Source organism: Squalius cephalus (assembly GCF_949319135.1).
Source record: "Squalius cephalus genome assembly, chromosome: 18".
Taxonomy (NCBI): domain Eukaryota; kingdom Metazoa; phylum Chordata; class Actinopteri; order Cypriniformes; family Leuciscidae; genus Squalius; species Squalius cephalus.
In genome coordinates this window covers 9,124,905-9,149,781 of record NC_137139.1, presented here as the reverse complement: position 1 = coordinate 9,149,781, position 24,877 = coordinate 9,124,905, and the positions used below count along the sequence as shown (strand labels likewise).

The window sequence follows — 24,877 nt, the reverse complement described above, 5'->3', positions numbered from 1 at the left end:
CTCACCGGCTGTGCGCTGTATTTGTCCATGATGAAACTCTGTTGTGGGTTCCGTCTGGTTTGATCCTACCATTAGCTTTGTTTCAAGAACTGTAATCCTTTGTAAAAGTTTTTGGCAGTTAGTACAGCAAGTAGAATCAAAAGGACGCATTTTCTCTTATCCTTGTGAATGTTTTCTCTTCCGCCAGAATGTAAGCAGTTCAGTTTTCTCTTCCTCGGAATGTAAGCTTCAGTGAATTCTGAAGGAATGAAACTAATTCTGCTTTTTTATAGTAATCCAAGCGTCCTGAGCACTGTGCTGATTCACTGAAGTTAAAATTAGGTGATAAAATGTAATAATAACGAAAGCGATAGAGCAAAGTGCGGAGCAGTAGGCAAAAGCGTCCGAACAGTAGCAAAGCAGGAAGCAGAAATTCATTAGTTCATTAGTTTTATTAGTTCATTAGTTTGAATATAGCCTACATTGGAACAAACACTATAATAGCATCTTAGTTGATGACTTTATTTTTTACAAAACATACTTATATACTTAAAGGGATACTTAACCTCTGGAAAGATGAATGTATATTTAAATTGGGTCATTTATGTAGTAGAAATGTGAAATTATTTTTGAATTTGGAGCCTTCTAGAATGAGAAAAGCCAGAAAATGTATTTTTGGCTCATGTGGATGAAGGACAACAACTCCCAGAATGCACTTGCTTCACTGCCCTAGGAGGCCATTCCCAAGCCACGTTAGAGAGCAGTTAAACAAAAAAAAGCTTACAAGCTAAGCTACTAGTGAGTCTCCGTGACAAGTCTGCTCAGGTTTTTGAGATCGCACAAAATGTCCGGGATTCGGCTTTTGCATTTTACAGTCGCCATTCATCATGTTTACTGTGGCGAGCAGGACGAGGCTAGGGCCGCGGGAGAATGACGCAAGGCCGGTGGCGTGATTACTGATGAGCTGTGAGATGCACAGATCTCGTATCTCTCACGGAGGTGCGTGTATTTTCTTAGCAATGGTAAAAAGCACATCAACCGATCACTTGTTTAGCGTTCATGTAAAGACTACATTCAGATTCACCAATCGGAATGAATTCAGTTAGACTGAAACAAAAGGTGTGCATGTAAACAATGAATGGCGACCGCGGAAAGCAAAAGCTGAATCCCAGACGTTTTGGACGATCTCGATGGCCGGACATGTACGGGAAAAAGAGGATGTATGGTAACCCCTACTACTCAGCTTTCTCCACAGAATAAGAACCCTTTAGCTTAGCTTCCAAATAAAAGATGGCTGACACTGTTTGTACATTCTGTGAGTGAGATCCCACCCTCTATGGGTGGGTTAAAAACATGCGGAACGAGCTCCTACTACTGGCTGTAGTCTTTAGCCTCTGGCCAAAAAATCCTCAGATGACGCAAAATGATGATTTTTGCGTCATCGGAGGATTTTTTCCAGACAAAAAATACATAAATCTCTCATCTCAGGGGGATATGAGGGAGGAAAGCATGGTAATTCGAAAATACTACAGGTTTTCTACTGATACAAAGCTTAATGCTAAATCCTGAAGTATCCCTTTAACATATGAGCAGAAATTAGCAAACAAAAGCTTATTTGATGTGGCAGTAGTCTATTTTACAGTAATCTATCCAAAACTATGTCAACGAAATGTTGTCTTTCATATTTCGTCTGTAACGTATCATTTTTATGATATATTAGGGCATATAAATTTTAATTTGCAGTGTGTTTCTTATACAAAGACATTTTATTTCAACATATTTCAGTCGATTTTTACTCATCTCAGTATAGCAATATAGTTTGGTAAAAGCTGTTCATTCATTCACACACAGAAACGCGATTCATATTTAAACAGTATTTTTGCGAGCTGTAGTAAACAACAGCGCACATCTCTGCCGTTCATTCATTCACACACAGAAATGAGATTCATATTTAAACAGTCTTTTTGCGGTTTACAGACACTATTGCACATTGCGATTAGAACAAAGCACTTGAGAATAAACAATTTACCTATTCCTCAGCTGGATCCATTGCTCCTCGAAATGAAACTACCAACACTTCTGAGGTAAATTTTCCCAGATTATTATTATGATAGTATTATTCCTCACAGCGTCATAAAGTACATGAGTCGGTAACACTTTATAATAACGTTCAGTTGTAAGTCATTAGACTTACAAGTGGTTAGTTAATGATGAACTAATCATTTACAAAATATGACTGTGCGTTCATAAATGATTAATAAGTGATATGTTCATTATTGTATATATGTTTTGTATATTCAGTTGGAAGACATTTACATTTGATTAGTTAATGATTAACTAATCATTTACAAAACATGAATATGTGGTTCATAAATGTTTAATAAATTATGTTATTTTTTTTTGTATGTATGTAGCAATTAGCAGAGATGGGACCAAGTCACACATGTGCAAGTCTCAAGTAAGTCTCAAGTCTTAACCTTCAAGTCTCAAGTAAGTCCCAAGTATTTTTTTCTTGGGCAAGTCAAGTCAAGTCAAGTCACAGGCTATGTCAAGTCAAGTCAAGTCGTGTTAGTAGGTCAAGTCAAGTCCAAGTCAAATCACCTTATTATTGTAATTTTACCTGCAGAATCTGATCTTAATAAAGTGAAAAGACAAGATATAAGTAACTGTCAGTAAATTACAATAATTTGGATTTGCATTGTAAATACTCATGTTCAGTAAAATACATCATGGAATTAAACAAAATTGTAACTTCATAAAATTATTTATTTTTCACTTCTGCCAACATTGTTTAAAATGTTTTAAATTTTCAACATTGAGTCCATAAAACAAATAAAAGCTTAACATCCAACAGACTCCTCTCTGAACACCTCCCTCTCTCTCTCTCAAACACAGTTTACATACAACATTAAACTTTGTTACATTTCTCCTCACTCACACACACACTCACTCTCTCTCTCACACATGCTCTCTCTCTCTCTCTCTCACACTCACATTCACTCTCTCTCTCTCTCTCTCTCTCTCTCACACACACACACACACACACAGTTTTTGTGTACAGATCTCAGAGCCTAGGCTGCCTACAGTGACGCGTTTTTTTGATGGCCTGCTTATGGGGCAGGCAGCTAGCGGATCGTTAGGAAAGATTAGATGAATGTGATCATTTATGTTTGGGCCTGAAATCGCTGATACAACCTTTAATGGCTACTTTAGCTATTATTACATTAGCCAACTACCAACTAACCAGATAACATTAACAAATTGACAAATTGACGTACGAAATTGGAGGTTGTCGTCTGGCTGTCCACGATGTTAATGTTGCATGTCTTGCAAAGCGCTGTTCGTCTTTTGCCATCTTGTGAATAATTCTTGAAGCCGAAAGCGATGACCCTCGGTACCCCTCTGGCTGACATGTTGATCTGATCTAAGTTTAGATTAGGGGATGCAAAACCTTACAAAAGCCTTAAAAGCTTACAGTGACTTCAGTCAATATTAGGTTGTTATCATGTTTTTCACTTTAGAATACTGATCCAAATTATTAGTAGTTCCCTTTCGTAGTCACTCCGAGTTACGTCGGATGACGGCGAATGGGGTTTCGCTTAGAAAGCCTATCATCTTCGAGTATATAAAACGAGCCAATGGCAATGAAATGCCATGGGTCTGCGGAATTTGCATAGCGTAACTCCGCCCTACCCTGGGGGTATATAAGGAAGTACGCCGGCAACATGCAGATATGTTTTCGCTTCGGAGCCAAGTTGATTCTTCACTCCACAGCCAATTCTGAGTTCATCTCTCTATTCTCTTCGAGACGAGCCTCTCTCCAAGTGTTGGTGTGACAGCGAGTTCCAGCGAGTGCACATTCCCTGCTTTTCTGTGCAGTGATTTGCCAGAGTGTGTGTGTTCATCTCCCTGGTCGCTTCAACATTTGCGGAGAAATCTCCTTTCACAAAAAGAGCATTGCACGCGGCACGTCTTTTAAAAGATGCCTCGCCCGTGCATTTCTGGTTGCGGTCTGTACATCTCTGACTCTGATGGGCACAATCGCTGTCTTGTGTGTCTGGGTGTCGAGCACGCAAAGGCAGCGTTTGTGGATGAGTCATGTTCCCATTGCGGGAACATGCCCATCGCACGGTTGCGGTCGAGACTCAATGACCTTCGTGGTAGAGTCCCCTCACCCGCACCCCGATCTACGAGCTCCACGAGAGCTGGTACTTCGGCTGGCGGCCAGGGTGACCTGAGGGTTACGGTGTGGAACAAAGCGCCGACTATTCCACGCTCCACACCTCCCTCTAGCACTGTGCAACCCGCGAGTGTTCCGAAGTGTACAGTCCACTGACTTGCCGCGGGTCTCATTCGGCGCTCAAGAGGAGGATTGTATGTCGATCGCTGCATCACAAGGTGGGCAGGAGTCCTTGGGAAGTGACGATTCGGCTGTGCTGCCACCCTCGGGTGTCCCAGCATTGCCCGAGTCTGATCCCAAGCTGACGGCCATGCTTTCCCGGGCAGCCGCGGCCATTGGTCTAGAGTGGTCCCCACCACCTGGTCCAGTGCGCTCGCGGCTGGATGATTGGTTTTTGTGAGCGGCCGCTGACCCTCGTCGCCGCCCAACCCCAATGCCTTTCTTCCCGGATGTGCATGAGGAGGTCACGAGGTCCTGGAAGGCACCATTGTCTTCCCGTGATCGCTCGGTGACCTCCTCCGCCTTGCCTCCTCTCGATCAGGCGGCTGCCAAAGGGTACACTGGGGTTCCCCAGGTTGAACGCTCTTTTGCGATGCAACCGTGTCCTCAGAGTGCTTCTTCCCGTGGTGACCCAAAGCCATCTGCTTCCGGGCCGCGTCGTGGAGGAAGCCGCAGGAAGGCGCCACAGCCCTCTCCCGCCCCGCGCCCCGCTAAACGCCAGGCAAAACGGCGCTCCTGAGACGGGCTGCTCAGAGATGGTACTGAGTTATTTTCAGGAAACGGAAGCAGGGAGGAGACGGTACCACCTTCCCCCGGTGGAGGGCCGGGGGAGAATCCTTGGTTGTCCCACTCCCGCTGCTCGTCCCACGACGGGCAGCACCCTAATGTGGTTAAAGAAAGAACTCCGCTCACATCGTGCGGTCTCCTCCCCGCTTCAGGGGAGTCCACTTCACTATGGTCGGTGGCAATGCCCCTGTCATGAGAGCGGAGGTCGCCACCCTACTGGCGAAGGGTGCGATCGAGACTGTCCCTCCAGCCGAAATGAAGTCCGGCTTCTACAGCCCCTACTTTCTACATTGTACCGAAGAAATCCGGTGGATTACGACCTATCCTGGACCTGCGCGTCCTGAACCGCTCCCTTCACAGGCTGCCGTTCAAGATGCTCACGGCCAAACGCCTTTTCGAATGCGTGCGGCCACAGGATTGGTTTGCAGCGATCGACCTGAAGGACGCCTACTTCCATGTCTCCATTCTTCCTCGACGCAGACCGTTTCTTCGGTTTGCTTTCGAGGGGCAGGCATACCAGTACGCGGTTCTCCCTTTCGGGCTAGCCCTGTCTCCTCGCGTCTTCACGAAGGTCGTCGAGGCAGCCCTTGTTCCCCTAGCTCACTCTCGAGACCAGGTTTGCGAACACAGGGACCTTGTGCTCCGGCACCTAGCTCGTCTGGGCCTTCGGGTCAACTGGGAGAAGAGCAAACTCTGCCCAGCGCAGAGGATCTCTTTTCTCTGTATGGAGATCGACTCGGTTGCCATGTGCGCGCAGCTTACGAGCGAGCGCACGCAGTCACTGCTGACTTGCCTTCGTCAGTTCGAGGGCAGGAGTGCGGCTCCACTGAAACTTTTTCAGAGGCTCCTGGGGCATATGGCATCCGCAGCCGCAGTAACGCCGCTCGGATTGCTTCATATGAGACCGCTTCAGCTTTGGCTTTGCGATCGAGTCCCGAGGTGGGCATGGCAACACGGCACGCTCCGAGTCCCAGTGACTCCGACCTGCCGTCAGACCTTCTCCCCGTGGTCGTACCTCAATTTTCTACGAGCCGGAGTTCCCTTAGAACGAGTTTCCAGGCATGTTGTTGTATAGACAGATGCCTCCGCCACGGGTTGGGGCGCCATGTGCAATGGACATGCTGCCGCGGGCTCCTGGACAGGACCCCAGCGCCTTTGGCATGTCAGTTGCTGGCTGTACGCCTTGCCCTGCACCGCTTCCGTGCGTTGCTCAGGGGTCAACACGTACTAGTCCGATCAGACAATATCGCCACAGTAGCGTACATTAACCATCAAGGTGGTCTACGCTCCCGCCGTATGTCGCAACTCGCTCGCAACCTCCTTATATGGAGTCAGAAGCATCTGAGGTCGCTTCGAGCCATTTATATCCCGGGAGACCTGAACCAGGCGGCCGACGAGCTGTCTCGGCTTCGGCCTCTCGCTGGAGAATGGAGACTCCATCCCCAGACGGTTCAGCTGATTTGGGATCAGTTCGGGGACGCACAGGTAGACCTGTTTGCCTCCCACGACTCGTCCCACTGCGACCTGTTTTATTCCCTGACCGAGGGCACGCTCGGCACGGATGCACTGGCGCACAGCTGGCCGCGGGGCCTCCGCAAGTATGCGTTTCCCCCAGTGAGCCTTCTTGCGCAGACTTTGCGCAAGATCAGGGAGGACGAGGAGCAGGTAATTTTGGTTGCCCCGTATTGGCACAACCGCACCTGGTTCCCAGAACTAGTACTCCTCGCTACAGCACCTCCCTGGCCAATTCCCCTGAGGAAGGACCTGCTTTCTCAGGGACGGGGCACCTTATGGCACCCTCGTCCCGATCTTTGGAACCTCCACATGTGGCTCCTGGACGGGACGAGGTAGGTTTGAGTACCCTACCACCAGCGGTGGTGGCTACCATCACTTCCGCTAGAGCATCGTCCACGAGACATGCCTATGCGTTGAAGTGGAACCTCTTTGTCAACTGGTGTTCTTCTAAACATCTAGAACCCACGAAATGCCCCATCAGTATCGTGCTTTCCTTCCTGCAAGATGGGTTGGAGCGAAGGCTGTCTCCCTCCACCCTGAAAGTGTATGTTGCCGCCATTGCCGCACATCACGACGCAGTTGATGGTAAGTCCTTGGGTAAGCACGACCTGATCGTCAGGTTCCTGAGGGGAGCGAGGAGACTGAATCCTCCTCGTCCTCCCCTCGTACCCTCTTGGGACCTCTCAGTGGTTTTAACTGCCCTGCAGAGTGCTCCCTTTGAGCCTCTGCAATCAGTGGAGCTTAAGTTCCTGTCAATGAAGACAGCGCTCCTGGTTGCATTGGCCTCCATCAAGAGGGTAGGGGACCTGCAGGCATTTTCGGTTGACGAAGCGTGCCTGGAATTCGGGCCGGCTAACTCTCACGTGATCCTGAGACCCCGGCCTGGATATGTGCCCAAGGTTCCCACCACACCCTTTCGAGACCAGGTGGTGAACCTGCAAGCGCTGCCCTCGGAGGAGGCAGACCCAGCCTTGGCACTGCTCTGTCCAGTACGCGCACTCCGTGCTTACGTTGACAGAACGCAGTGTTTCAGGACCTCAGACCAGCTCTTTGTCTGTCATGGTGGGAAGCTGAAGGGAAAGGCTCTCTCCAAGCAAAGGTTGTCTCACTGGATAGTGGACGCCATTGCTTTGGCTTACCAGCAGCAAGGTCGATCATGCCCCCTTGGTGTGACGGCCCACTCCACTCGGAGTGTGGCATCCTCTTGGGCTCTAGCGTATGGCACCTCTCTAACAGACATCTGCAGAGCTGCAGGCTGGGCGACACCCAACACATTCGCGAGATTCTACAATCTCCGAGTGGAGCCAGTTTCTTCTCATGTGCTCGCTTCAACTAGCCGGTACTAGATTCTGCTTAGGTGTCTTCGCTTGCTCGCCATTCCTCTCCACGGACGGGATACGTGCGATATTCTCCTCAGGTGAGCTTAATAAGCCCTGAGTCTCCTCCAGCACTGATGACGTCAACGCCAGAGTTATGCCACCGGCAGCTTTCGCGCTTGGCTAGGTGCCTCCATGTGCATGGTTCCCCCTCTGGGTGACCCCCACATGTGTATTTCCACTGTAAGCCTCTCTGAGCATGTGTCTTTCCCTTGGCAAGCCACCTTGCCACCCCTGGGGTTGAAATATTCCACCTGCGGCTGGACACCCCAGTGTTACTCCATATGCAGCCCCCCGGGGTCATATGTGTATTCCAAGTCCCCCCCTTCGGGCTGGGCATAATTGCATATTTCCACTGAGATATGCTTCCCAGTGTACCTTGGTATTCCTGTGTTAAGTAGGACTCCTTCGTCCGTGCTAGTCTCACGACAGGGAGCTCAGACTTACGCAGGGCACTGGAAGACAGTCGAGAGGTGGCGTGATTACACTGGGAACCCCATTCGTCGTCATCCGACGTAACTCGGAGTGACTACGAAAGAGAACGTCTCGGTTACGTATGTAACCCTCGTTCCCTGAGTAGGGAACGGAGACGTTACGTCTCCCTGCCACTTCCGCTGTACTGCTGGAACGCCTGAGTTCAGTCTCGGCTCCTCAGCGAAGACATATCTGCATGTTGCCGGCGTACTTCCTTATATACCCCCAGGGTAGGGCGGAGTTACGCTATGCAAATTCCGCAGACCCATGGCATTTCATTGCCATTGGCTCGTTTTATATACTCGAAGATGATAGGCTTTCTAAGCGAAACCCCATTCGTCGTCATCCGACGTAACGTCTCCGTTCCCTACTCAGGGAACGATGGTTACATACGTAACCAAGACGTTCCTTTAGAATGATGTAGTAACACTTGATTCATTACTAATGGGCTACCATTACCTTATATTAAACATTGTGCATTATAAATATTTATTAACCTGTATATAGTAGTTCTTATAGTCTTCAGTGAGGTATGAAAAATAGTAGTTATTGATTAGCTAATAGTGAACTACCACATCCGACTGAGCGCTATTACTTACTAATTCGTTAATCAGAGTTTCTTGTTAGTTAATAGTAGTTACTAGAGTGTTACTAATGCATTACTCATTTGTTCCTGTGTAGTTATTCATTAATGAAGGAACAGTATTCTAAAGTGTTACCTCATGTTTTGTAAATGATTAGTTAATAATTAACTAATCAAATGTAAATGACTTATAACTGAATCTACAAAACATACATAAAATAATGAACATATCACTTATCAATCATTTATCAATGCATAGTCATGTTTCGTAAATGATTAGTTAATCATTTACTAATCACTTGTAAATTACTTGTAACGGAATTTACAAAACATACATAAAATGTTTGTATATCATTTGCTAATTTATGAATGTTTTGTAAATTATTAGTTCATCATTAACTAGACACTTATAAATGACTTACAACTGAACGTTATTATAAAGTTTTAACCATTTGCATTTGAATAGCATGCACTCTCTGTGGGCTTGTTCACATTAACACTTAATGAGCTGTAATAAGCTGTAATGAGAACGACTCTCTTTTCATACAGATTACATAAACTGAGAACATTTTTTTTATATAAATTACTTCATTTAAAAGAAGAGAATTCAAGCTTTATGCCTGTGTGACTGTATGCCTGTTTGACTGAGTATTCGCTGAGTTACAGTTCATTTTCAGACGCGTTTCAGAATGGACTTCACTGACAGAGAGAAGGCTGAGCTCGCATCATGTTTATTTTTCTTTATTTGGCAAAAAGCACAAGTTTGTTTTTATTGTGAGTATACACAAAAAAAAGAATCTACATTCTCTGAATGTAAAAAAATGTAAAAAAAAACATTATCTGGATCGAATAATGTATAACACTTATATGTAAGATCAAAATCAACAGAGTATTTTGAGTCTCTTTTGCACTGCTAAAAAAATCGAGCCTATCTTTTTAACCCTCTGGGGTCTGAGCTGTTTTCTGGGCCTGGAGGTGTTCTGACATGCTCTGACATTTGTGCTTATTTCTGTTACTTGTGACATTTTCATGGCTAAAGTCTGATTACACTGTATTTAGCACAAACTCTGCTACAATAATATATCAGCAGCATGTATGTAAAAGTTTGTAGTTCTGAGATAATGACATTTATGCGTGGTTTGTGAAAATGCAAAAAAAAAATTGTCACTGAAATAAGGCCATGAAACCCATACTGATTATGTCTTAACAAGACTTTTGAAAATTGTATCATGTAGCCTAGAATATTTGCTCCAAAACTATGTGAAAATCATCCTGACTGCTCATTCAGATAAGACAATATATTGATTTAAAAATTGTAAGACGTGTTTTGTGTAAGAAAGCTTTATGCGGGGAGGCGTGATCACATCATTAATATGTAAGCCTTTCACACCTGAGAAAGACAAAGACCCTCCCCTAACGGCCCTATTAGGAGCTATCAGGCCCTGCCACTCTGAGCAACCTTGCACAAAGAATGAGGAGATTTAAAAAATAATGGCTTTTTGATTGTTTGGATTTATTTACAACACAACATAATCCAAAGATACACAACAAATGACAAAAAAGCACACTATTGAAAACAATGATCCAAAGACAGAGACCTTTGTGCCATTCCTAAAAACATTGTACATACCTTTCATTTCCAAGGTGTTTGATTTTCACTTTACCATGTTCATGTGCAGAGAGTCATGTGAATGTTGAAGTCAGCAGGACTCAGTTGCATCTGGGCCCTGAAAAAAAAAAAATTTAACATACTGATATCAAGAGAAGCTATAGGCCTGCACGATTTTGGGATTAAATTTTAGATTTTTGTGGTTAAAATTGCTTTTTAAAATTCAAAGAATAGACACACACACACACACAAATGTTTCCAACAATATATAATATAATGAACACCAGGTTTGTTGTGCCTTGTAGGCATAAGCTATGCGCAGTGCTGCATAAAATAATAATAACAATAACCTATAGCAGCCTATAAATCTTCCAAAAGATTTCAGTAACAACTACGCTAGAGAAAAATATATTGATTATCATATGTTACTTCAAATGTTTCCATTCGTTATGATGATATGAAATGAGATAATAGTAAAAACATGAAGCCTAATGTTTGGTGCGTTTTGCTTTTCAAACGCGATCGCGCTCCAAAATATGAAACATTCAAACGCACAGCATGCTGCAAAATATGATACATTCAAACGCACAGCATGCTCCAAAATATGAAACATTATGGTTACCATATTATACATATCTACATTTGAGCAGATATCCACAAACACAGTAACAGTAAACATGGGTCTAAATATTATAATATTCACCATATACAGGTCCTTCTCAAAAAATTAGCATATTGTGATAAAGTTCATTATTTTCCATAATGTAATGATAAAAATTAAACTTTAATATATTTTAGATTCATTGCATTTCTAATTTTTTGAGATAGGAATTTTGGGTTTTCATGAGCTGTATGCCAAAATCATCAGTATTAAAACAATAAAAGACCTGAAATATTTCAGTTGGTGTGCAATGAATCTAAAATATATGAAAGTTTCATTTTTATCATTACATTATGGAAAATAATGAACTTTATCACAATATGCTAATTTTTTGAGAAGGACCTGTATCTAGCAACAGTACAACTGCAATGTGAAGTTTATGCAACAATAACATAAACTAATAAGAATTTCTTACCTTACATCTTTCTTGTCTTCAAATCGCGTTCTTCTTCTTCTGAGGTAAATCCAATGTAAGCTCAGGCGCGTCTTCCAAACTCGACGAAAAGCAGAGACTTGTGAAGTTTTTTCGTGCTTTGTTTTTGAGGTAACGAGCGCGTTCGCGTTCCATGTGGAGATATGCATGTGAATCTCTTTTGCGCGCGTGGGCGTGGTCAAATTAAAAATAATCAGCAAGCGTTTGAGATACTGGACATCTTGTTGGTTTTATACAAATTACTTAAAGGGATAGTTCACTTTGAAATTAAATTTTGGTATGTTTTAGCTTACCTCAAGGGCATCCAAGATGTAGGTGTCTTTTTTTCCGCAGTAGTTTCAATTTTGATATTTTTAGGTCAAACCGTTCTTGTCTGTCAGTCATTTAATGCAGGTCTGTGGTCACTGTCTCAAAGAGCATGCACAGAGTCCAAATTAAAACAATTCCCCATCGTCCAAATTAAACAATTCCCCATCGTAAGTACACATTGATGGCCTAAGACACGAAACGAGTGGTTTGTGTGAGAAAACGAACTGTATTTATATCGTTTTTACCTCTAATACACAGCCACGTCCAAGTGATCTGAGGGCGCGCGCGCATCCTGGTGTGTGACGTGTACGCAGACTAAAATGTCTCCACGATCTGCTTTTAAAGAAATATTGTAGTATCATGCTACAGTGCATTCTATCTGGCGCCTCAGTCTCAACATACTGTACAACGCAACATACATTCACATGTTAATGCAGAGGTAGTTACACTCACAGGACAAAGAAATACACAAAAGTTCATTACTTGCCAGTTAAACATTTAATTTACGTGCTGATGCGCTGTTCTAACATGCGCTTTTCTGAGCGCTGGACTTCCAGCGGATGTGATAGGGCTGTGAAGAATGTACACCCTTAAGTGGCACATCTTTAAAAGGTGGTGTATTATACATCATGCAGACCCAGTCCACTGCCAGATTGTTTCAGTGCTGGAGTTTCTGCAGAAAAAGCTGTCAGCAGGCAAATGTCCAGCTACTCTCAGAGAATTTGTGGCCGCCATTTGAGCTTTCCATACTCAAATTGACGGGGTTTCAGTGGGGAACACCCTCTGATCGCCGGCTTCATTTGTGGAGCTAGGTGACTGAGACCACCCGTCAGAGTGAATGTTCCCTCTTGGGACTTAGCCCTGGTCCTTGAGGGGCTAGTCGTCAAATGCATCATCATTTGGCATATGTCAGAGCAGCTGTTCATTTGTTATGGGAGGGGGGCGAAACCGGGGGGCTTTGGGTGAGGGATGCTTTTGCTCTAGCCAATGAGGCGTGTGATCAAGCTTCGACTCTCGGCATTAGGGCTCATTCTACTAAGGGGTTTGCTTCCTGTAGGGCAGTGGTTATCTAACCTGTCCTGGGGACCCCTCACCACTGCACATTTTTCATGTCTTCCTTACCTAACACATCTGATTCAACTTATCAGCTCATTAGTACAGACTGCAAGACTTGAATTGGGTGTGTCTGATGAGGGAGATATACAAAAGGTGAAGCGGTGGGGGGTACCCAGGACAGGTTTGAGAACCACTGCTGTAAGGCTTTAGCAAGAGTTGCCCCCTAGCAGCAAGTGATGAGGCAGGCTGGTCCTCTCCGCACACATTTATTAGATTCTATATTTTGGATGTTCATGTTACTCTGGACTCACAGGTCCTTGAGTTGACATGTCAAGCTCATGTCTGAGGCCCTCCTCATGTTTGTTCGCATACACTACACAACCTTAAGGGGTCCAGTGTGGCGGCGTTGGTATTCTCGTTCCCATTGCACTTAAATCAAGTGCAGCATTGAGAGTAGCTTTTGAAAGAGAACTTCTCGGGTTACTTGACTATAAACCTGTTCCCTGAATAAGCGGAAATGAGATGCTGTGCTTCATTGCCGCACTTGGGGTGTGTTCAGAAAGTTCTTCAGACAAAGTGATCTGATGAGCGCACCGGTCACAAGTCTATTTATAGCCTCTGATGTGTGTATTCCGATGACATCATCATCAGAGATTAATTAACCATTAGGGGTCTAATGTGTTTTTGGGGTCCTTGAGATGTTTTGACATGCCCTGACATTTGTTTTATTCAGTTGCTTATAAACATATTAAATGGAAAATGTGTCATTACATCTATTCAGCACAAACAGGGTTACCACAATATGTGAGCAACATGTACGTATGTACATGTTTGTATTTTTGAAAGAATAATGTTTATGCATGGTTATTGAAAAAAACAAAAAATTAAAGTTTCTGAAATAAGGCCACAAAACACATACTAAATATGTGTCCACAACTGTTAATTTCGTTAACGAAAATTATGACAAAAAATATTCGTTGACGACCTTTTTTTCCCTGACTAAGACAAGACGATGAGAGACGACACCCAAGTCATTAAACGATAACTGTGACTATACTGTATCAACACATGCAATATTGTTAACGAAAAAAGACGAGACTGAAATGTGTTTAAAAAAATAAACCACTTGTTTTTTTGTCGAATAAAGGAGAAGACAAAACATTACAGACTGTTTTTACGAGCATTCATGCTTACGTGTATTTTTAGTCCAGTACGTGCCTGTATATAAGTTAAGTATTGACCGAGTTCAGAGGCTGTCATATGTGGATCAACTGACTTTGTTGTGTATTTTCAACAGTTTCAATATGAAAAATAACTTTTATATTGATTCAATGGATTAATTGCCTTTTGAAAAAAAAAAAAAAAAAGTGTCATGAATTTATTGCATTTTGGGGGGAAAATAATCAGTTTTTATAATATATCTTTGAAAATCAAAATCTGGATTTGAATTTTTTATGTTATTATAATCGAAAGATGCTATGTGAAAGTTTTAAACAGAAAATAGTGGTTTTCATCTTGCCACTTTCTTGGTAAAGAAAACACATTTTTACTCAAATTAATCAAAATGGATTTATTACGTTTTGGAACCAAACTCTTCATTTATTGAAGATTGTTTTATTTAAAGCATTAATTATTTTATAAAGGTATTTATAAAGGTAAAAAATTAACTGGAAAAATCAATTAAAGGGGGCAAATATTGTCCCTTAATGGAAAAGGTGTGACTGCAGTCTAAGTGGAAGAGAGGGGGTACCAGGGGGTACGGCACTCTAAAATTGGAGAACCACTAAACTAAGGAACAGGGATATGTAGAATTGCACAATTGCTACTGTTAAAGAGTGCAATGTCAATACAGCCTGTTACCTTGATTCACATTTCTCATAAGCTTAATTGAATTGGCCTAGAGAGAAAAATTATAATGACATTTTTTTGTCTAAAGACCACATATGAAATAGCAGTTTGACTAAAAGTAATGACTAAAAGTTGACAAAAAATGCAATGACTTTTCGTCGACAAAACTAGACTAACACTATGAATGACAAAAAATGTGACTAAGCATTTTCATCTGAAGATGAAGATTTAGACTAAATCAAAAATGGCTGCCAAAATGAACACTTGTCCACAAGACTTTTGACTAATGGATGAATAATGAATAAAAGTTGTCGCCTAGAGTTTTTGCTTCAAAGTGATGTGAAAATCATCCTGCCTATTCATTCATGTAAAACAATACATTGATTTAAATTTTGTAAAAACAGTTTTGTTTAGAAAGGAAATATGCGTTGGGGCGTGAATGATCATGAATAATGCTGTGATTCACACCTGAGAAGACAATGACCCGCATAATGAGCCTTTCAGTCAGGTATGTCACTGAGAGGGTACCACAAGAAAGAATGTGAGGACAAAATAAATAAAAATATGTTATTGAGGTTACTGAGGTGGCTTTTGTGGATGAGTCATGTACCCACTGCAGGGAGATGACGATCTCAGTGTTGCGGTCGAGACTCGACTACCTCAGACGAGGTGGATTCCCCCTGTATATTCCTCGATCTCGATTCTTCTGCTGATGGCCATCAGGTCTTCCCTCCCCCGGAGGAGGGCCGGGTGAAGAATCTTGTCTGTCGCCAGTGGGCAGTAGTGGGTGGTACAAGGACGCAACCAAGCCTTTTCATGCACCCTTTGCCCGACGTGGAACCAGGTAAATGTTGCACCGCACACTCAGACCCTGTGTTGGGCCGCCACGGAGCCCTCCGAGCCGGGTCCATCACTGCCTCTCTACATGTACGTCTCTTTTTTCCCATTGGTGCGGTGTCTGGGGTTATGGCTAGTGCTCCCCAGCCCCTCCTGCTGGCTCATTCGCACCATCAGACTCGGCTATGCATTTCAGGTCGCTTGTCGCCCCCCTAAGTTCAGGGGCGTCCAGTTTACCTCTGTGCAAAACTCTGATGCTCCTGTCTTACGGGTGGAGATTTGCAGTCCTACTGGCGAAGGATGCGATCAAGCTGGTCCCTCCAGTTGTTACAAAGACAGGGTTTTACAGCCCTTACTTCATTGTAGACAAGAATAGCTGTGGGTTACGGCCAATCTTGGACCTGTGAGTTCTGAACCGGGCCCTTGACCATCCACTGTTCCAAATGTTGATGCAGAAACACATTTTCAGATGCAACACCAATACTAGTTTGCAGCGATTGACCTTTAAGGACGCATACTTTCATGTCTCGATTCTCCCCTCGACACAGGCCTTTTCTACACTTTGCGTTCAAGGTTTGAGCATATCAGTACAAAGTCCTACCCTTTGGGCTGGCCCTGTCTCCCTGCATCTTCACGAAAGTTGTGGAGGTGGCCCTTGTTCTCCTCAGAGAACATGGCATTCATATCCTCAACTATTTCGACGGCTGGCTAATACAGGCCCAGTCACGAGAGCAGTTGTGCGAACAGAGGGGCATGGTACTCAGCCACCTCAGCCAGTTGGGTCATTTTTCCCCATTGGTTTCTAAATAGTTCTGAACTGTTTTGAGTTTAGTTCTCACTATCCCTTCACATTTATAGACCTGTATTTCACTTCTTTTTTGTCAGTAGTTTGTTTTAGTTTTATTTCTAAGCTTTTGTGGTGTCTTTTCCTTTTGAGTTGTCTTATTTTTTTTTTATTCCTGGGTGATTTCTATAAGGTTTGTGTTTAGATCCTTGCCTCCTCAACTCCCTGCAAGCCGTGACATCACATAAACATATCAAATGTTTTATTTGTTCTTATAACCTGAGACAAGTATTATTTTCAGTGTAAAACTTTTATCTTCCTTTCTGCAGACTGTGGGACTGTAATATTGAAGAGGAAGGCTGTACTGCTCTGGCTTCATCTCTCAGATCAAACCCCTCACACCTAAGAGAACTTAATCTGAACCATAATAAACCAGGATGCTCAGGAATGAAGCAACTCTCTGGTCTACTGGGGGATCCACGTTGTAAATTGATGAAATTAATGTTAGTACAGATGGTTTGATATATGTTCTGATCACTTTATATATGTCACAGGCATACAGCCACATATATGTTTTAACTTAAACAACTGTTTATAAATATTTATATAAATATTTATTACGTTGTTTTTATTCATCACTCTGGAATGATGAGAATCAATAAGAACCATTCAGGAGTGACAAAATGCTTTTTGCAGGCTGTACGGCTGCAATATTGGAGAGGAAGATTGTGCTGCTCTGATCTTAGCTCTGAGATCAAACCCCTCACACCTGATGACATTGAATCTTAACTACAATGAACCAGGGGAGTCAGGTGTAAAGCTACTCTCTACTCTACTGAAGGATCCGCAGTGTAAACTGGAGAAACTAAAGTCAGTATTCATCATTTCCTTTTCTTTTTTTCTTTTTTTTTGGCAGAATACGACAAATGTATTTACATATACAAACAAACATGGATATTCAGTGGTATTCAGTGTGTAACTAAACAACTGAAATATAATAATTTAATTGTGAATGACAGATACATATGAGAAAAGTGACAAGATGTTTTATGCTAAAAATATGTCAAAGTATGACAAATACTTTGGGGTGCCTGTGAGATGTTGGGATAGGCTTCTGCAAACATGTGACCCTACATAGAACAAGTGATTTGTAAAATGTATGAATAGATGTTTGATGCTACTAATACTAATTTATATTAATAAACATTTTTTTTTTTTTTTTTTGCCTTACTTTGAGCGCGCAGTTTGGACAATTTAGTTTTATAAGGAATTTTTTAAAGGTTTCATCACTTTAATTATGGCTACTTCAATGAACATATTAAGTAATTAGTCATCTAAATGACTTCAAATTTCATGATAAATTTGTGTGTGTTAGGCTTTGTGTGTGAGATGTTTTCTCCATCATGCTGCAGGTTGTCTAATTGCAGTATTAAAGAGAGAGGATGTGCTGCTCTGGCTTCAGCTCTGAGATCAAACCCCTCACACCTGAGAAAGCTGGATCTGAGCTGTAATACACAAGGAGAGTCAGGAGTGAAGCAGCTATCTGCTTTACTGAGAAATCCACGCTGTAAACTGGAGAAATTGAAGTGGGTGTAATAATTTATTAATTAATAATGGTTGTATTATCAAATAGCTATTCAAATAGCTAATATATGCTTGTATGTTCTTTCACACACAACAAACCACAGCTGAAGCGTGTAAAACTAAGAACACATCTTAATTTTACACTATTAACTCATTTCATAAGTTCCATGATGCTTTACCAGGCAACATGCTTTTTATGGAACTTGAGGGATATTATAAAATATCTGTTTAAATACAATTAACCTTTATCCCATATCCAGTCTTTTTATCTATGTTTTCAAAAAGATAATATAATACAAACACCACCCATCCATTAACTTGAAGCCATGGCGAGGCACAATTATTTATGGCACAGATAAATGTATGGAAATGACAACATGACATTCACATGGGGAACACATGGCATGATCACATGACTATAACAGGGGATGACATGGCAGACATGAAACACAGACATGAAACACGAACATGAAACAAAACCAAAATGTGACATATCCACCTGGCTCCCGATGCCCAACATGAAACACAGACATGAAACACGAACATGAAACAAAACCAAAATGTGACATATCCCCCCGGCTACCGATGCCCAACATGACACAAAACCACAAGAGTCCAGGAGGGCAGTCTTGGGGAGGGATGGCGGGTCAGCCCTGTGCAGGGGAACAGGGCTAGGACTATGGCATGGTGGGCCTGGGTCGAGGAGCGTGGGCTGACCTGGCAGGCTATGAATCCTCCAAGGTGGACCCGACAGTTCAGGAGACATGGGCGTACCCGGCAGTGCAGGAAGACAGGGTGAAGCCGGCAGTGCAGGGAGCCAGGGTGGAGCTGGTAGTTCAGGGGGCCAGGGCGGCGTGGCCTCCACGGCCCTAGCAAGGTACTGTTGGAAACTTCTTTTCCTTCATCAAAGCAAGACCAGGAGATGTTGGGATCACGTTCAAACAGAAGTTATTCTTTATTGAGAACTTCGCTGTACGTTGCTGCAGTCATCCAACAAATCTAAAGTAACATAAGTTTACATGGGCATCTTATAGGCATTTTAGGAGGAGGGACTTTTGAAGGTGGAGACAAATTCAAACAAAGCATGTAACAGGTTTAGGTAACACCCTAGACTGAGGGTCTGGCCAATCCTAATTCAATCAGCATAACAGTCTATTGCATTGCTAATCCAATCAGCCTAACGATTCAACATCTGGAGCTGGGACTTTGGCTCCAAGAGCCATTTGGGCTCCAAAAGCCATTTGCAGAACAAAAGGTGAGATTCTCAGTGAATCATTTGTGTGCTAATTCCATCAGTCTGAGTGAAACTGGGACTCCAAGAGCCATTAAAGACAATAAGGAGAAAAACGGAATTGCAACTTTGCTGAGCAGAACCTTAAAAGCTAAATACAATATTCTTTACTGTGATGTTATGTATGGAAGCATATTTGAAATAGATTCTTAAAATTTGTTATTCTTCAGTTACTGCCCCCCAAAAAATGATATTGGGTAGAGCTATGGGGCCAGAGGGTTTGTTTGTGCTGCCCACACACACAAAATATCTGTGGCCACTATGGTAGCGCTGCATCTTCCGGAGATGACTCAGGCACGGCAGCCATCTTGTCTGAAGACACAGGCACATCAGATGTGGCATGAACAGTCTCTGGCTTGGCAGGTATAACGTAAACAGTCTCTAGCTCGGCAAGCATGATGTGAAGAGGCTCAGGCTCGAAAAGGCCTGACGTGAAGAAGCTCAGGCTCGGCAGGTATGACGTGAAGAGGCTCAGGGTCAGCAGGAATGCAAGAAAAAGCTCAGGCTTGGCAGGCATGATGTCAAGAGACTCAGGCTTGGAAGGTATGACGTGAAAAGATTCAGGCTTTTTGTGAACTTTGTTCCATTATACAAATTGGTCCTAAAGAAAACTAAGCCGGAACGTTGTTTAGTTCCGGTGTGGTCAGATGAAACTATACATTTTATCCAGGACTGTTTTAGTTGCAAATATTGGGATGTGTTTACAAATGCGTGTGCTGACCTAGATGAACTTACAGAGACTGTGTCAGCTTATATACTCTTTGTGAGGACCTTGTTATTCCCAGTAAAGAAATTTGCATCTGCACAAATGTTATGTCCCTATTGGTCTAGGGGTTTCGAAGGGACATAAAACATAAACTAGAACAGAACCAACACTGTTGTACTAGACAGAAGGAGACTCAAACAGACCACCAACAAAGCGTGAAGCGTTAGAAGTAAAGCTTTACTAAGAATAGTTAAATGTATTTACATAAACAAAGATGAAAAACAAAAAAGGTGAAAAGGGAACAGGCAGAAGTGTCTTACTGAAAAGAAAACACAAAATAAATCTGCCTACTCTAACTAGAACAAAAACGTACAATAGTTGGCAACCACTCCTTACCTGGTGTTACTAGACAGGGTTAAGGTCTACATGTTGCAACATGTAAAGGGCCCCTAACCTGTTCCCAATTCAAAAATAAAACAAGCATCAAGAAAGGTGCAAAGACCTTACAAAGTCAAAATAAGAAAAACAAACTGAAAAGCTTTGCAACAGCCACAAGCAGAACAAAGAAGTCTTTCTTCTATAACGGCCATCTTGAGCTTTATAGACCTTGGTGATCTCAAGTTTCAGTGTGTGATTGGCTGATCACAAGACAGCCAGTGATTGGCTGGAGCAAATGCAAATGGATGAACCAATTGGAAAGAGAGAGAAAACGAAACACATACGCCTAACACCTCCTTCCACAAGAACAAACTTTAAAGGATTGCATTCAGTAACTAAACACGAGACAATGCATCGGCAATAACATTATCGATGCCCTTCTTATGCCTAATTTCCATATTATAATCCTGGACCACTAAAGACCATCTCATGGTCAATGATTATACATACGAAAGAGGAATGTCAGCGGGTTATGATCTGTGAAAAGAATGACAGGTACAGGAGATGAACAAACATAAACTTCAAAATGCTGAAGGGAGAGTAACATTGCCAAAGCCTCTTTCTCGATTGTAGAATACATTAGCTGGTGTTTGTTAAACGTGCGGGAAAAATAACAAACAGGATGGTCAACTCCATCCGCATCCTCTGAAGACTAAAAAATTTACTGTTTAATGTTATTTTTTAGTATTGTTTTTCTTTATTCGTTTTCTTTATAATTTCATAATGTTTTTTGTGAAGTCAGACTATGTTTGTACATGTGTGCTGAAGAGATTTGGTAGAGTTATATTTTGCTTAGAGGTATGCAATGTTCACTTAGCAGAGAGTTCCAATGATGATGATACTCCTGTAACAGCACCGCGCCTGCACCAAAAGCACTTGAATCTACCTTAATCCTGAATGGTACCTCAAAATTAGGAGCAGCAAGAACAGGGGCAGTACACAGTACAGCATTAACAAATGCCTGCTGACACTCAGGAGTCCACTTAAAGGAGAACTCCGGTCAATTTTAACATTGAGCTAATTTTTTTGTACATTTGGAGTGCTGTCAGTACAGAGAACAACGACAAAAATCGGTGTTGCCTACACCGTGTTATCCTCTTTTTAAAATTTGCACCCTGTTGACTTCAATGGGGGCAAGTTTTAAACCTGCTTTTAGCCTCTTAACATCCTTGATGTGTCATTACAAGTGCACAGCCAATGTGAGTGATTCCTTCGGAGTGAACACGGGTGAATCTGACTGCAGTAGATGTGAAAGATATGAATAAAAATGATGTTTATTCAGCCAGCGCACATACCTGTATTTACATCCTGTTTTCGGTCGAAGTCCACAGTAGTCGATTGTCGAGTTCACCCGCGTGATCATAGGTACTAAACCTATGCGCGTGAACTCGACAATCTCGACAAAGATTTTAGAAGGGCTCAGTAGATTGGTAAGTGGGGTGACAACAGTTGAGAAGTTCTTGCAGAAACCTCTATAATACCCGACCATTCCGAGAAATCTACAGAGCTCTTTTTTGTAGTAGGAGCAGGAAAGGCAGTGATCGCAGTAACTTTTTGCTCAACAGGTTGTACCTGCCCTTGCCCTACCTGTTTTCCCAAATAGGTTACTGTGACTTTCCCAAACTCACACTTTGCAAGGTTCAAAGTCAAAGTAGCTATTTCAAGACAAGTAAATACTTCCCTAAGATTATTTACATGATGTAACCAATCAGGAGAGTAAATTACCAAATCATCTAGATAGGCATTACAATTTGGCACATCAGCTAAGACCACATTTACTAGCCGCTGGAATGTATTAGGAGCATTTCTCATCCCAAACGCCATTACAGAGTACTATAGAAAGTGATCAGGTGTCACAAAGGCTGAGATATCGGAGGCTCTAGTTGTTAAAGAAACCTGCCAATATCCCTTTAGTAAGTCTAGTTTAGTGACATACTTTGCCGAACCAACATTGTCTATACAGTCCTCGATTCTTGGCAATGGATAAGAGTCTGGAAGTGTAACAGCATTCACCCTCCTGTAATCTGTACAGAACCTAAAAGTTGCATCTTACTTAAGAACAATCAGACAGGGTGAACTCCAGGAACTTGAACTTGGTCTCGCTAACCCATTGTCTAGAAGAAACTCAACATCCCGTTTCATGATGGCTTTCTTTACAGGATTAAAACGATAAGCATGTTGCTTTTTAGGGGTCCCATCTGTGACTACTATGTCATGCTGTAGAACTGTGGTTTGAAAGGGTACATCTCCAAAAAGAGTGGGAAAATCTGCAACTATTTGCAGAATGTCATCTCGCTCAGCTTCTGACAAATGCGGAAGATGGGAAGGTGGTAAACCAGAGACCATTTCTTTTTTTCTTTTTTTTTAAACTTTTTTTTTACATATTTTTATTGAAAAACATGGAGCATAACAAGAATAACAAGAGCATTAACTATCTTCCCACCCCCACCCTCAGCATCCAAAAAATCAGTTACACAGGTATAGAAGTTATTATACAAAGGCTAAGACATACATGTCCACATATTTTCAAATACATAAGCACATCATATATACACATATCAATCAGTGGAGTGAGAGGTATCTAATATTGCCTGTATCAATATTTGGTTATTTTCCAGAAAATGTATAAAAAGATCCCATATTTTATGGTAATCTTTTAGTTTGCCCTTTATACTGTAGGTTATTCTTTCCAATGCAATACAATGTGACAGATCTTTTAACCAATGATCAATGAATGGACCTTCTATGTTCTTCCAGTAAAATGCTACTAAACGTCTTGCAAGAACTAGACAAATGTCAGTCATTTTAGTGTGATAACCTGATAATGGTAGACTTACAGGAATTAAACCCAAGGCACATATTTCAGGGGTCATTGGAATTGGTTTTGAAATAATTGTAGAAATTTGTGCTGTCACTTTTTGCCAGAATGTCTTGATCACCTAACATTTTCAGATACAATGGAAAAATGTTCCCTTATGTTTTTGGCATTTAAAACAGATATCTGGGATTTCTGGGTAAAACCTGTTTAACTTTTCAGGGGTAACATATGTACGCATTACCCAGTTGTATTGGATCAGCTTAAATCTAGTGTTAATTGACAAATTCTGGGCTTTAACTCATATCTGGCTCCATTCTGAATCTGCAAGGTCATATTGCAAATCTATACCCCAAGCAATTCTCTTGGAATCAGATGATTCCTTAGAACTGTTTACAAATTTGCAATAAAACAGTGAAATTTGGTTTGTACTAAGTTCCTCATAAAACATAGCCTTTTCTAGTTCTGTTGGTAGAGGTCTAGATAGTGAATGATTTTACTTGACATTGATATAACTGTGAATTTGCAAGTATTTAAAAAAGTGTTTCATTGGGATTCCAAATTTTTCATTAAGATCTTTAAAGGGCATCAATATATCTCCCTCAAACAAATCCCCAACCTTACAAATGCCCTTTAGTGCCCACTGTTTAAAGCCAGAGTCATTTTCCCCTGGTCTTTTCCCCTGGTCTGAAGTCCCTATTTCCCCAAATAGGAGAAAAGTAAGAAAGAGTTGGAACTTCTCCCAATGTGTGCTGAACATCATTCCATACTATCAAAGTATTTTTAACAAAAGGATTTTTGGTAGCCTTTTTTAGATTGTTATACAAGTCAGAGTACAAATACATATCCATCCCTATACCTTTTGCAACTATAGATTATTTTTCTACCCAGGGTAATTTCGGCTGCAAGGAGAACCAATAGGTGGCACAAGCCAACTGGGCAGACCAATAGTACCACTGCAAATTGGGTAAATGTAAACCTCCTCTGTCATAAGGGAGATATAACAATGTTAGGTGAAGCCTTGCACGTCTATTATTCCAGATGAATTTGGTTTTTTTTTTTTTCATATTAGAGAAAAAGCCTAATGGAGGGGAGAGTGGAATAGAGCGAAATAAATATAAAAATTTGGGAAGAATGTTCATTTTTATAATGTTTATACGACCAATTAATGTGATTGGTAGGGAGGACCATCTGTCTACAGTTTCACAGACTTTGGTTTTAACTGGGTTGTAATTGGCAGGAACTAACTTGTCAATTATGGGAGTAATAACTATTTGAAGCCATTAATTGCGTTTATAAATAGATGCCCAACCGGTGGTTGATGCCTTTCTTTATTTAAAAACAGTATTGATGATTTGGTTTTATTAATTTTATAGCCAGAGAACTTTCCAAATCTATCAATCAGTTGGAGCAGTGCTGGAACGGATCTCTCAAGCCTTGTTAGAAAAAGAATAGTGTCATCTGCATATAGTGCTATTCGGTGATAGCGATCTTTAATTTGAATGTCCTTAATTATAGAGTTACTTCTGACTGCAATTGCTAAAGGCTCTAATGCTAGAATAATGAGCATTGGCGACAGTGGGCATCCTAGACGTGTGCCCCTATATATATAT

General features: G+C 42.0%; 1 protein-coding gene across 2 annotated transcripts in view; it reads left to right on the top strand.

Moving 5' to 3' along the window:
* LOC307145412 (NACHT, LRR and PYD domains-containing protein 3-like) overlaps positions 1 to 24,877 on the top strand; it is a 133,347-nt gene that overhangs the window by 74,443 nt on the left and 34,027 nt on the right. For both annotated transcript variants that reach the window (XM_079848513.1, XM_079848514.1), the window contains exons 11-12: positions 16,760 to 16,933; positions 17,127 to 17,237. In XM_079848513.1, coding sequence (XP_079704639.1) covers positions 16,760 to 16,933; positions 17,127 to 17,237 — 285 coding nt within the window. The remainder of the gene's footprint in view (positions 1 to 16,759; positions 16,934 to 17,126; positions 17,238 to 24,877) is intronic.